This window comes from Salvelinus sp. IW2-2015, linkage group LG13, assembly GCF_002910315.2.
Source record: "Salvelinus sp. IW2-2015 linkage group LG13, ASM291031v2, whole genome shotgun sequence".
NCBI classification, from domain to species: Eukaryota; Metazoa; Chordata; class Actinopteri; order Salmoniformes; family Salmonidae; genus Salvelinus; species Salvelinus sp. IW2-2015.
The window spans coordinates 3,856,511-3,871,525 of record NC_036853.1 but is presented as its reverse complement, the minus strand read 5'-3'; the positions used below and the strand labels follow the sequence as shown (position 1 = coordinate 3,871,525).

The window sequence follows — 15,015 nt, the reverse complement described above, 5'->3', positions numbered from 1 at the left end:
CCCGGATAAAGCACTAAATAAACTTCAGTTAGTGCTAAATACGGCTGCTAGAATCCTGACTAGAACCAAGAAAATTTGATCATATTACTCCAGTGCTAGCTTCCCTACACTGGCTTCCTGTTAAGGCAAGGGGTGATTTCAAGGTTTTACTGCTTAACCTAAGCGTTACATGGGCTTGCTCCTACCTATCTTTCCGAGTTGGTCCTGCGCTACATACCAATACGTCGCTACGCGTACAAGACGCAGGCCTCCTAATTGTCCCTAGAATTTCTAAGCAAACAGCGGGAGGCAGGGCTCTCCATAGATCTCCATTTTTATGGAACAGTCTGCCTACCCATGTGAGAGACGCAGACTCGGTCTCAACCTTTAAGTCTTTACTGAAGACTTATCTCTTCAGATAGGTCATATGATTGAGTGTAGTCTGGCCCAGGAGTGTGAAGGTGAACGGAAGGCTCTGGAGCAACGAACCACCCTTGCTGTCTCTGCCAGGCCGGTTCCCCTCTCTCCACTGGGATTCTCTGCTCTTAACCCTGTTACAGGGGCTGAGTCACTGGCTGCTTGCGTGCTCTTTCATGCCGCCAGGAGGGGTGCGTCACTTGAGTGGGTTGAGTTACTGACGTGATCTTCCTGTCTGGGTTGGCGCCCCCCTTGGTTTGTGCTGTGGTGGAGACCTTTGGGGCTATACTCGGCCTTGTCTCAGGATTGTAAGTTGGGGGTTGAGGATTTCCCTCTAGTGGTGCGGGGGGCTGTGCTTTGGCAAAGTGGGGGGGTTATATCCTTCCTGTTTGGCCTGTCCGGGGGTTTCTTCGGATGGGCCACAGTGTCTCCTGACCGCTCCTGTCTCAGCCTCCAGTATTTATGCTGCAGTAGTTTATGTGTCGGGGGCTAGGGTCAGTTGGTTACCTGGAGTACTTCTCCTGTCTTATCCAGTGTCCTGTGTGAATTTAAGTTATGCTCTCTCTAATTCTCTCGTTCTCTCTTTCTCTCTGAGAACCTGAGCCCTGGACCATACGTCAGGACTACCGGGCATGATGACACCTTGCTGTCCCCAGTCCGCCTGGCCTTGCGCTATTCCAGTTTCAACTGTTCTGCCTGCGGTTATGGAACCCTACCTGTCCCAGACCTGCTGTTTTCAACTCTTAATGATCGGCTATGAAAGCCAACTGAGATTTATTCCTGATTATTATTTGACCATGCTTGTCATTTATGAACATTTGAAAATCTTGGCTCTCTCTAATTTTCTCCTTCTCTCTTTCTTTCTCTCGGAGGACCTGAGCCCTAGGACCATACGTCCGGACTACCGGCCGTGGTGACTCCTTGCTGTCCCAGTCCGCCTGGCCTTGCTGCTATTCCAGTTTCAACTGTTCTGCCTGCGGTTATGGAACCCCTACTGTCCCAGACCTGCTGTTTTCAACTTCTATGATCGGCTATGAAAAGCCAACAGATTTATTCCTGATTATTATTTGACCATGCTTGTCATTTATGAACATTTTGAAAATCTTGGCTCTCTAATTTTCTCCTTCTCTCTTTCTTTCTCTCGGAGACCTGGGCCTGAGACCATGCGTCGGACTGCCGCCCGTGGTGACTCCTTGCTGTCCCCAGTCCGCCTGGCCTTGCTGCTATTCCAGTTTCAGCTGTTTGCCTGCGGTTATGGAACCGCCACCTGCCAGACCTGTGTGTTTTCAACTCTTGTGATCGGCTATGAAAAGCCAACTGAAAATTATTCATGATTATTATTTGACCATGCTTGTCATTATGAACATTTTTGAACATCTTGCATAGTTCTTTATAATCTCCACCCGCCACAGCCCGAAGAGGACTGGCCACCCCTCTTAGCCTGGTTCCTCTCTAGGTTTCTTCCTAGGTTTTGGCTTTCTAGGGAGTTTTTCCTAGCCACCGTGCTTCTACACCTGCATTACTAGCTGTTGGGGTTTTAGGCTGGGTGTCTGTACAGCACTTCGAGATATTAGCTGATGTACGAAGGGCTATATAAAAATAAAATTGATTGATTTTTGATTGATTCTTTGCTTGACATTATTGGAAAATCTAAAGAAATCAGCCAAGACCTCAGAAAGAAAATGGTATACCTCCACAAGTCTGGTTCATCCTTGGAGCAATTTCTAAACTCCTGAAGATACCACGTTCATCTGTACAAAACAATAGTACGCCAGTATAAACACACGCAGCTGTCATACTGCTCAGGAAGGAGACGTGTTCTGTCTCCTAGAGATGAACGACATTTGGTGCGAAAAGTGCAAATTAATACCAGAACAACAGCAATAGACCTTGTGAAAATGCTGAGAAAACAGGTACAAAAGTATCTATATCCACAGTAAAATGAGTCCTATATCGACATAACCTGAAAGCCGCTCAGCAAGGAAGAAGCCACTGCTCCAAAACCGCCATAAAAAGCCAGACTACGGTTTGCAACTGCACATGGGGACAAAGATTGTACTTTTGGAGAACTGTCCTCTGGTCTGAAGAAACAAAAATAGATGTTTGGCCATAATGACCATCGTTTGTTTGGAGAAAGGGGGAGGCTTGCAAGCCGAAGAACACCATCCTAAACGTGAAGCACGGGATGGCAGCATCATGTTGTGGGGTGCTTTGCTGCAGGAGGGACTGGTGCACTTCACAAAATAGATGCCATCATGAGTAGGAAAAATTATGTGCCTATATTGAAGCAACATGTCAAGACATCAGTCAGGAAGTTAAAGCTTGGTCGCAAATAGGTCTTCCAATGGACAATGACCCCAAGCATACTTCCAAAGTTGTGGCAAAATGCTTAAGGGACAAAGTCAAGGAATGGAGTGGCCATCACAAAGCCCTGACCTCAATCCAATAGACATTTGTGTGCAGAACTGAAAAGCCTGTGCAAGCAAGGAGGCTGACAAACCTGACTCAGTTACACCAGCTCTGTCAGGAGGAATGGGACAAAATTCACCCAATTATTGTGGAAGCCTGTGGAAGTCTACCCGAAACGTTTGACCCAAGTTAAACAATTTAAAAGGCAACTCTACCAAATACTAATTGAGTGTATGTAACTTCTGACCACTGGGAATGTGATGAAAGAAATAAAAGCTGAAATAAATCATTCTCTCTACTATTATTCTGACATATTCACATTCTTAAAATGAAGTGGTGATCCAAACTGACCTAAGACAGGGAATTTTTACTAGGATTAAATGTCAGGAATTGTGAAAAACTGAGTTTAAATGTATTTAGCTAAGGTGTATGTAAACTTCCGACTTCAACTGTACATCTACATCCACACATGATATGTAATTACACATACAATATAAGACAGATAATCAACAGCTCTCATTAATCATGTATGGCTAATTAGTAAAGGCATTGCATTTGCATTCAGGAAATGTCAGCTTCATTATAACTTGTCATGTGCACTGACAACAAATACATCTTCATTTTGAAAACTGAACATCTCATATTGTTTTGTAACTACTGAAAGGAAATTTGCCCATTAATCTGAAAGGGATTCTCTATTTAGTAGCTTCAGATGTCAAACTCAGCCATACATAATATTTACTTACGACTAGTCTTGACACAAAACATCCAAAATATCCTATAAGTCATACAAATGAGAAGGATGTATGGTCATTAACCTTCAGTATGAAAGACTTGCTCTTCCAATAGATGTATTGTTAATCCAGTTACATGTTGCTGCTGGCATCGGTCAATTCCAACAAAACAAGGAACATCAGACAAAGGGAAGATTTAAAGCAGTCGTTGCCATTCGGCTGCATGCATAAACCACGTGAGTTATTACGGGTGGGGATGGCTGTGAATAACGGTTGACTAAATAAAACAGACAGAAGGACAGGCATTGAGGCACACACAGGTTGATTCTATCATGGTAGAATGAGGCCTCTGGCCTTGCAAGAAATAGCTATGGAAAAGATTACTTAAAGTTGGTTATTGATTGAATAACATTTTCACTGTAGTGTTGTATAGTGCTGTAGTGTTGTATAGTGCTGTAGTGTTGTATGCGCCATTCACACGTGGCTCCTGAGTTCATGACCAGTAAGTCAATAAACAACAGGTTCCATTTACAAAATTGGGTTTGAGGTTTAACAATGTTATGTTTGTCCCTTGCGAGGTCACACTTCCTCTAAAATGTAGGTGTAGGGCCTAATGTGATTAAAGGTGTTGCCGTGCCAACACGTTCCCTCTGTTTCTCTCTTTCTTTACAAAACCACCTAGGGCTGACTTTTTAGTGGTGTTGTATCCATTTTAAATCTGGGTTCAATTTATAGGTTTATCTCCCCCTTTACTGTTATCCCCCATTGTCTTATCAGCTTGGAGAGTTCCACTTGTCTGTTTGGTTTTTGGATTTCTGTCAGCGCTCCTATCTGACAGAAAATCATTGACAGACTTAAAATATCCATTCCTTACTGGGATCTACTGTAGAGGCACTGGAATTCTGCACTGCAAGCAAACACTGACGAAAGATTGCGTAGAAACAACGTTATACTCTGTTGGGCACTTCTTGGAGTTCATCATGTTACCATGATAAAATGAACATGTCAGTTGCACATACAGTATAMATTTTTTTAACTTGTTCTCAACTGGCCTACCTGGTTAAATAAAAGGTGAAATCATTATTTTATTATTATTATTTTTTTTAAACAGTACAGTGCCTGGTAAGTCTACACAGCCCTTGCACAGTTGTCACATTTGCTGCCTTAAAATTTTATACAAAAATAAAAATGACTGGATTTTTCTTCCGACTGATCTACACAACTTGCTCGACATTTTCAAAGGAAAAAATATATATTCAACCTTTAAACAATAAAAAACGAAGATGTCTTGATTGTGTGTAATAATTGGTGGCATCACCTTTGGCAGCAATGGCGAAGGTGCATGAAGATGTCGGAAATCAGATATGACGTCATTGTTTTAGCACTATTCACAGAGTTGGTTCAATGCACCAATAAATCTTCACAATTGACTTTCTTGCTTTACTGGCATCTTGGAGGTAAAAGTGGGACAATGTATACTGTGCTAATGACGATACAAAAAAAATTGTTAGAGCAATGTACAATACGGTGAACTTAGCAAATGAGGCATTTGTGGTAAAGTGCATGGACGTCGCCATCGTTATGCACCTCCATTTCAACTGTAAATCATTTTGAATAAGATTCTAACAACTCTTAGACCAATTTACTGAGCTTGAGCATTTTTGACAGAAACAATGGATATGTTGTCCTAAGAGTTAGTAGAATCATATTCAAAATTACATATATATACAAAATTATACTTTTTCTTTCATTTAAAAAATGTGGAGCAAGTTATGCAGATCAGTAGGAAAAATAATATAATTTTAATCCAGGCAGGAAAATGTGACAACTGTGCAAGGGGTGTGTAGACTTTCACCCGGCATTGTTATAGGTCCGGACTGAGCTATGACAATTTTCTCCCTGATAGCTTGATAGAAGCACTTGCTTGAAAACTACAGTTTCAGATTCATCATGTGTACATGTGGTTGTTATCAACCTATTGTTTCATGTACACAACTGACCTTAGAGGGGTCAAAAAATACATAGGCATGCACACGTACACACACAAACACATTCATACCTTTGTCATCTTAATTTATTCTTCCTGTAGTGCTAACCTGGCCTTTTTCTCTCACAGCAATTCTAACCATTTCTATGACAACAAGGCATATGACGCTACTAATCAAAGCCATCAGTGACAGGTTTGAAGTCGACACATCTTTCCGAGAACGGTCCCAAAGTCCCATCTTTAAATGTTATTCCATTAACACTTTGGCAGAGGATGCCAATCCTGTCTCTGATGGTACTTTCTGAACTCAAATGGCGGACTAGAGGAATAGGCGGGCACACCGAGGGCTTTGACAGAAAAAGTTTTGGGAGATTACACTGGGTTTGATTACATTGGCTGGCTGCATGTCTGTCTGGGCAGCTTCCTGGTGCCTGAGAGGCAGAGGGGGAGAGAGAAGATTAGAAGCAGAATGAAACAGGGAAAAGGAGTGAGAAAATAAGAGGGTGAGGAAGAAAGAGGGATATCTAAAAAGAGAGAAATATGCAGAGAGAAACCAAGACAGAATTAGGATAGAAGAAGGGATGAAGATAACAGAAAGAGTGCGAAAGAGAAAGCTCAATATGAGAGCTAACGAGGGTCGGCTGCTTAGGCGAGCCAGTGCTGTGTGCCGTGTGTTCATTTATTAGCCTTTCCTGCCGGCTCACCTGCTCACTCGCCTCCCCTTCGCTCCGAGCACTAACGAGAGACGACAGGGGTGGCCCTTACGGCCCAACGCCAGGATGTGATCATTAGAGATGGAGGGGAGAAATGTCAAACTATCTACTCACACACACACACTTCTGCCTGCTGTCGCTCTTCACCAGGGGGTTGCCCGCCTCTCAGAGCAGTCCTCCACCTGAGCAATCTCATCCCTCTGTTTCTACATCCTCCTCTCTTTCTCCTTGTCTTTCGTTCACTCCACTGTCATTTTCACTATCCATCAATACATATTTGGGTTATGTCTTATTTTTTAGCTTCTTTATTGAGATCCCTGTGTGGCTCTAGATCATTGCTGAGACATGCCAGTGGTACCTCATAGATACTAAAGGTATTTCAGTCTTCATACAGCTTGTGCGAAACACTCCAAAAATAGACTTGCATATTAAACAAATGTCTCATGAATGTGTGAATATAGAGGGAAGGAAAGCATATGAGAGGAAGAGAGAGAGAGAGACATGACATTTGAAATGTCTTTATTCTTTTGTAACTTCTGTGAGTATAATGTTTACTGTTAATCTTTATTGTTTATTTCACTTTTATCTACTTCACTTGCTTTGGCAATGTTAACATATGTTTCCCATGCCAATAAAGCTCTTGAATTGAGAGAAAGGGGCAAACTTAAAATCAGTCAACCAAATCAAACGTATAATAGAATGTACAAACATTCCCTCACACCCTTACCCAATCAAACGTATAATAGAATGTACAAACATTCCCTCACACCCTTACCCAATAAACGTATAATAGAATGTACAAACATTCCCTCACACCCTTACCCAATCAAACGTATAATAGAATTACAAACATTCCCTCACACCCTTACCAATCAAACGTATAATAGAATGTACAAACATTCCCTCACACCCTTACCCAATCAAACTATAATAGAATGTACAAACATTCCCTCACACCCTTACCAATCAAAAAGTATACATTAGAATGTACAAACATTCCCTCACACCCTTACCCAATCAAACGTATAATAGAATGTACAAACATTCCCTCACACCCTTACCCAATCAGATTATGGTCACCCAGACCGATCTCTGCCCATTGCAAACACATTAAAGGCCTCAGTTCAACACATTATTTCAGGGTTGCCAGATCAATAGCTGGGAGAACCTAATCAATGGGTCTTCATGCAGAGCATGGATCCAGCGAGAGGCATCCATAAATCTCTCTCTCATATATATATATATGAGAAACAGATTTCAGCTTTAGATTTGTCTTTCCTGAAAGAGGATGTTTAACATCTCGCTCGCTCACACACTCAGAGTACTGTCTTTTATACAGGCAAGGCCAAGGTGCACAACCACAGGAGTCAAGAATCCATCAGCCATGAGATTGTGCTAAGAAGTATACCCCAATGCATTGTTCAAGGATCATCTCCTCTCCATCTACTAACCATTAATGGACGATACACAAAACTGATCCAAGACCTGCTAACAAGCACTGTGTTATCTGCTAAGTGACCAGCAAAAATGGCATTGGTGAATAGCATTGGTGAATAGCATTGGTGAATAGCATAAAAGGAACAATGGGCCAGAAGGTTGCTATGGAGATGAGCCAATTGTCTGGTGTCTGCAGGTCTCATTATTGTGGGAACACCATTAGCTTCTATAGACATTAGGACTGACAAGAACAGGCCTTAATCAAATTTACGGGAGGAATCAGGTCTAATTGAGTTCTTCACACAGCACATTATCTTAATGGGTGGCAATGTAATAATGAACAACACACATTAGCACGATTCTTTTTGCAATAATTCTGAGGATAAACGTTCTATTCATCAACTAGCTAGGAAGTGGGATTGAAGTCATTTAATGGTTCCTGTGATTAGCCTCCCATTTTCAAGTCAAAAGAAGCTGCTCTACTCCCAGTACTAGTAACAATGGCATTTATTTCAAAATACGCCTTCAGATGAATAAGCCTAAATGGTTTACAGTTTACAAATGACAGTAACCACTGATCACACCAACATATGCTTACTAGTTACAGCCACCGCTTACTACTAATTGGTGCCATGGAAGACCCCCTGGAAAAAGGTGAAGGGGAGGGAGGACACCCTTGCCTTAGTTGACAAGGCCATGGTGAGGGAGAGCACGCTGATTAAAAAGTCTCATCAGTCAATGACCTATAAGATACGCATTCAAAGAGACCTGTGATTAGCTGGAGCCACCTGAGTTAAGGAAAGTGATCAAGGAAAGGACATTAGACTCACGGTTTCTGTTCCAATATCCCCACTAGTATACCACATTGGGCATATTGCATCTTGATTATACAATGTATCCTAACATGAATAGTTTTGTGGTTACCTAGGCAGCACTTCAAACAATCTAGAAATTGATAACAATTAAATGTTATGTAAAGGGAAAAAAAGTGTGTGCGCGCGTGTTTGTGTGTACGTGTATGTGATCCAATTCTCACCTGACAGGCGTTGTACAGCAGCTGGTGCTCAAACTTCTTGATGCCCAGAATCAGCTGGAACATCTCGTACAGCTGCTCCTTACTGAGTATCAACTCGGACACGGCACTGAGGTGCATCCTCTGGGGCTGGCGTCGTAGGTCCTCATCCCCCCTGTAGATGGCGTCGTACTTGGCGATCCAGGAGCTCAGCACTGTCTCTTTGCTCAGGCCGTCGATCTCGGGCAAGCTGCGCACCCGGCGCTCAATGTTCTTCTTGAAGACGTCACGGAAGTCGCAGGCCGAGCAGCCGCCACTCTGCACCATCCTGGATACCCGCTCACTGTTCAGAAAACCCTGCACAGGAGGAAACCAGGGAGTGTAAGGATCCAGAAGTAAGCAAGACTAATGTAGCGCTGCTAAGTTAATGTAGCTATTTAACCCTTTACACTGGTACCTGTATACGGGTTGAAAATGGCAGAGTTGGGCACTGATAAATGCCTACATTGGAACACAGTGGTTGTAAAGTAACATGCTATACTTGATGTCAGAACTCTGGGTCTGCACTTCACAGTGCTGTATGGGTTTTGACTGACAGCCGTTCTGAACTTGAGCGCGCAAGCAGTTGCTCCCATTCATCATGCTAATTGGGAAACTTTTGCTACTTTTTTATGTCTGAGTGAGGGAAATGCTGTAAATGAAGAGGACTCTATGTATTTTGAAAGATGAGATGTTAAGGATTATAATACCGTTTTGATTCCAAATGTGCACTTTACATTTCCATATCATAAAACTCATGTCATATAGTGTCAACGTTTATGATCACTATGTTTGATGTACAGTTACAAGATGACATGTCGTCATACCCTGGGTTATTCTGAACAGAATGAGCCTGTTTATCCATTGTGAAGAAAATTTGCCGCTGCACATGCACCTGAACGCGCTCATGACTCCTTTCTATGCGCACCAAAATGATGATCCATTTCCCTGAATTGCATTGTGAAAGCCTAAACACCCTTAACTTAGCTAGTCATGTTGGCAATAGAACAGGCTTTCAAATGATGCCCACCTAACCCAGATTGCGATTTATAATGGACCATTTTTGGATTGCATAAACAACAGTAATTGTGTGATGGCAGGGATGCAGGTTTGTGTTCCAAACAAAAGAATTACAACTGTGTTCGCTCTAGTTCCTCAATGGCACCACTAGCAGAACAACAACAAAAGCACTTCATAGTTGAAGGCTCTTCTTTGAGTCAGAAATATGAATTGAAATGACTTAGGATCTGTGTACACTTTGGAGGTGTGTGACCACTTGGAGACACCAGTTAGTCCTCTCACTCAAACCCTTGTCATTTTTATTGTCTTATGTTGCACTTACAGAACATTTTCCAGGAATATTCGTATCATGTTACTAATGTATCCTGAGTATTTTCAGTACACTAAATGTAAAATGCAAAAAATCAACAGTGTAAAGTTTGGATTCCATCTTGTGTCAGGTGAACTGTTGTGGCCTCAACTTGTCTAATAATTTCCCATAATCTCCTAAATGTTCCCTTTCAATTGCTACCATGGTTATGCATATGCTTTTCATATTGCTTCTGTAAGAAACATTTCAATTTAGCCCTATCCATATGTAGGCCAATTTGTTGCCATTGTTGCACTTTGTTATAGTCCCTGATAACCTTCCCAATGACCATTACTCCAATGGTGCATGACTCCAGAGTGTGACCTCCACTGTTCCCCGGGCGCCGAAGACGTGGATGTCGATTAAGGCAGCCCTCCGCACCTCTTTGGTTCAGAGGGGTTGGGTTAAATGCGGAAGACATTTCAGTTAAATCCATTCTGTTCTACAACAGACTTAGGTATCCCCCTTTCCCTTTCTGTGTTGCATTTCTGAGAAACAGTATTTTCTTGCATCCCACTATGTACACGAGATACAAACATGAAAATAATAAATGTTGATATACAATACAATAATAACTTAATATGGAACAAGAAATTAAACAATAAAACAGTGTAGGTTGATTTAGCTCAGGGTAATCTCCTTACATGGGCGCCAGTGGTATTAAACATGCAGGTTTTATGTCCAACTCAGGGCAGGCAGAAGATGTTTCTTCCTCAGGGCTTTAACTGCAGACTCACTCGGATTCTGTCTGCTGGTAGTCATGACGCCTGGGAGGGGAGGATGACGGTACATGAAGTTCATGTTTTAAGGCTCACTCAAGGGTCTCGTCTGGATGTAGCCATTAGGGAAGGCTAATCTGTATTTGTATTTATGATGGACCCCCATTAGCTGCTGCCAAGGCGGGTTGTACTGGCCTCTCTGCTTCAGAGAAGCTCCTGACTCTTCACATGGTGTATGAGTGATATAACCCAGGCCCTGTGTGTCCCCAGGCACTCTCATTTGTTGACCTCTGCAACCGTAAAAGCATTGGGTTCATGCATGTTAACATCAGAAGCCTCCTCCCTAAGTTTACTGTATTCACTGCTTTAGCACACTCCGCCAACCCTGATGTCCTAGCCGTGTCTGAATCCCGACTTAGGAAGGTCACCAAAAAGTCTGAAATGTCCATCCCCAATTACAACATTTTCCATCAAGACAGAACTGCTAAAGGGGGCGGAATTGCAATCTACTGTAGAGATAGCCTGCAGAGTTCTGTCATACTATCCAGGTCTATGCCAAAACAGTTTGAGCTTCTACTTTTAAAGATCCATCTCTCAAGAAATAAGTCCCTCACTGTTGCCGCTTGTTATAGACCCCCCTAAGCTCCCAGCTGTGCCCTGGACACCATATGTGAATTGATTGTCAAGGAAGATGGCGCCGGTGGAGATGGCTGCCGTTTTACGGTCTCCTAACCAACTGTGCTATTATGTGTTTTTCTTTGCGATATTTGTAAATTATTTTGTACATAATGTTTCTGCAACCGTATCTTACGGCAGAAAAGAGCTTCTGGATATCAGGACAGCAATCACTCACCTCGGATTAGGCAAAGGTTTTTCAACAACAAGCAGGACTCACACGATATTCTCCAAACACCCCACAGGGCAGACATCCCAATTATTTGCAAAAGGAAGCGACGCAGAGAACGAAGAGCCGGACGCCCCGTCCGGACCCGCAGAAGGCGAGTAGGAAAGCTGCCGTTACCGTCAATACTACTCGCCAACGTGCAATCATTGGACAATAAACTAGATGAGGTACGATCACGAATATCCTACCAATGGGACATAAAAAACTGTAATATCCTATGTTTCACGGAATCGTGGCTGAATGACATGGATATTCAGCTAGCGGGATATACACTACACCGGCAAGATAGAACAGCACACTCCGGTAAGACGAGGGGGGGCAGTCTGTGCATATTTGTAAACAACAGCTGGTGCACAAAATCTAAGGAAGTCTCTAGATTTTGCTCGCCTGAAGTAGAGTATATTGTGATAAATTGCAGGCCACACCACTTGCCTCGAGAATTCTCAGCTATACTTTTCGTGGCTGTTTATTTACCACCACAAACAGATGCTGGTACTAAGACAGCACTCAGTCAGCTGTATAAGGAAATAAGCAAACAGGAAACCACTCACCCAGAGGCGGCGCTCCTAGTGGCCGGAGACTTTAATGCAGGGAAAATGAAATCAGTTCTACCAAATCTCTATCAACATGTTAGATGTGCAACCAGAGGAAAAAAATTCTAGATCACCTGTACTCCACACACAGAGACGCGTACAAAGCTCTCCATCGCCCTCCATTTGGTAAATCCAACCACAACTCTATCCCCCTGATTCCTGCTTACAAGAAAAAATTAAAGCAGGAAGCACCAGTGACGCGGTCTATAAAACAAGTGGTCAGATGAAGCAGATGCTAAACTACAGGACTGTTTTGCTATCACAGAGTGGAACATGTTCCGGGATTCTTCCAATGACATTGAGGAATACACCACATCAGTCGCTGGCTTTATCAATAAGTGCATTGTGGACGTCGTCCCCACAGTGACTGTACGTACATACCCCAACCAGAAGCCATGGATTACAGGCAACATTCACACTGAGCTAAAGGGTAGAGCTGCCGCTTTCAAGGTGCTGGACTCTAACCTGGAAGCTTACAAGAAATCCCGCTATGCCCTGCGACGAACCATCAAACAGGCAAAGCGTAAATACAGGGATAAGATTGAATCATACTAAACCGGCTCCAACGCTCGTCAGATGTGGCAGGGCTTGCAAACTATTACAGACTACAAAGGGAAGCACAGCCGTGAGCTGCCCAGTGACACGAGCCTACCAGATGAGCTAAATCACTTCTATGCTCGCTTCGAGGCAAGCAACACTGAGGCATGTGAGTAAGACCTTCAAACAGGTCAACATACACAAGGCTGCGGGAACAGACTGATTACCAGGACGTGTGCTCTGGGCATGTGCTGACCAACTGGCAGGTGTCTTCACTGACATTTTCAATATGTCCCTGATTGAGTCTGTAATACCAACAAGTTTCAAGCAGACCCCCATAGTCCCTGTGCCCAAGAACACAAAGGCAACCTGCCTAAATGACTACAGACCAGAAGCACTCACGTCCATAGCCATGAAGTGCTTTGAAAGGCTGGCAATTGCTCACATCAACACCATTATCCCAGAAACCCTAGACCCACTCCAATTTGCATACCGCCCAAACAGATCCACAGATGATGCAATCTCTATTGCACTCCACACTGCCCTTTCCCACCTGGACAAAAGGAACACCTATGTGAGAATGCTATTCATTGACTACAACTCAGCGTTCAACACCATAGTACCCTCAAAGCTCATCACTAAGCTAAGGAACCTGGCACTAAACACCTCCCTCTGCAATTGGATCCAGGACTTCCTGACAGGCCACCCCCAGGTGGTGAGGGTAGGTAGCAACACACCTGCCACGCTGATCCTCAACACTGGGGCTCCCCAGGGGTGCGTGCTCAGTCCCCTCCTGTACTCCCTGTTCACCCACAACTGCATGGCCAGGCACGACTCCAACACCATCATTAGGTTTGCAGACAACACAACAGCGGTAGGCCTGATCACCGACAACGATGAGACAGCCTATAGGGAGGAAGTCAGAGACCTGGCCATGTGGTGCCAGAATAACAACCTATCCCTCAACGTAACCAAGACTAAGGAGATGATTGTGGACTACAGGAAAAGGAGCACCGAGCACGTCCCCATTCTCATCGACGGGGCTGTAGTGGAGCAGGTTGAGCTTCAAATTCCTTGGTGTCCACATCAACAACAAACTAGAATGGTCCAAACACACCAAGACAGTCGTGAAGAGGGCACGACAAAGCCTATTCCCCCTCAGGAAACTAAAAAGATTTGGCATGGGTACTGAGATCCTCAAAAGGTTCTACAGCTGCAACATCGAGAGCATCCTGACCGGTTGCATCATGCCTGGTACGGCAATTGCTCGGCCTCCGACCGCAAGGCACTTCAGAGGGTAGTGCGTAAGGCCCAGTACATCACTGGGGCAAAGCTGCCTGCCATCCAGGACCTCTACACCAGGCGGTGTCAGAGGAAGGCCCTAAAAACTGTCAAAGACCCCAGCCACCCCAGTCATAGACTGTTCTCTCTACTACCGAATGGCAAGCGGTACCRGAGTGCCAAGTCTAGGACAAAAAGGCCTTTCAACAGTTTTTACCCCCAAACCATAAGACTCCTGAACAGGTAACCAAATGGTTACCTGGACTATTTGCATTGTGTGCCCCCCCCCAACCCCTCTTTTACGCTGCTGCTACTCTCTCTTATTCTTATATGCATAGTCACTTTAACTATACATTCATGTACATACTACCTCAATTGGCCCAACCAACCAGTGCTCCCGCACATTGGCTAACCGGACTATCTGCAGTGTGTCCCACCACCCGCCAACCCCTCTTTTTACGCTACTGCTACTCTCTGTTCATCATATATGCATAGTCACTTTAACCATACCTACATGTGCATACTACCTCAATAAGCCTGACTAACCGTTGTCTGTATATAGCCTTGCTACTCTTATTTTCAAATGTCTTTTTATATCGTCAGAGTTCGTTCTGCTAGGTGACTTAAATTGGGATATGCTTAACACCCCGGCCATCCTACAATCTAAACTAGATGCCCTCAATCTCACAAATATTATCAAGGAACCTACCAGGTACAACCCCAAATCCGTAAACATGAGCACCCTCAGATATCATCCTGACCACCTTGACCTCTAAATACACCTCTGCTGTTTTCAACCAGGATCTCAGCGATCACTGCCTCATTGCCTGCATCTGTAATGGGTCTGCGGTCAAACGACCACCCCTCATCACTGTCAAACTTCAG

General features: G+C 43.7%; 1 protein-coding gene across 1 annotated transcript in view; it reads right to left on the bottom strand.

Annotated features, from left to right (window-relative positions):
- cadps2 (Ca++-dependent secretion activator 2) overlaps positions 1-15,015 on the bottom strand; it is a 249,967-nt gene that overhangs the window by 161,249 nt on the left and 73,703 nt on the right. The window contains exon 3 of the mRNA XM_070446338.1: positions 8,713-9,045. Within this exon, the coding sequence (XP_070302439.1) occupies positions 8,713-9,045 (333 nt within the window). The remainder of the gene's footprint in view (positions 1-8,712; positions 9,046-15,015) is intronic.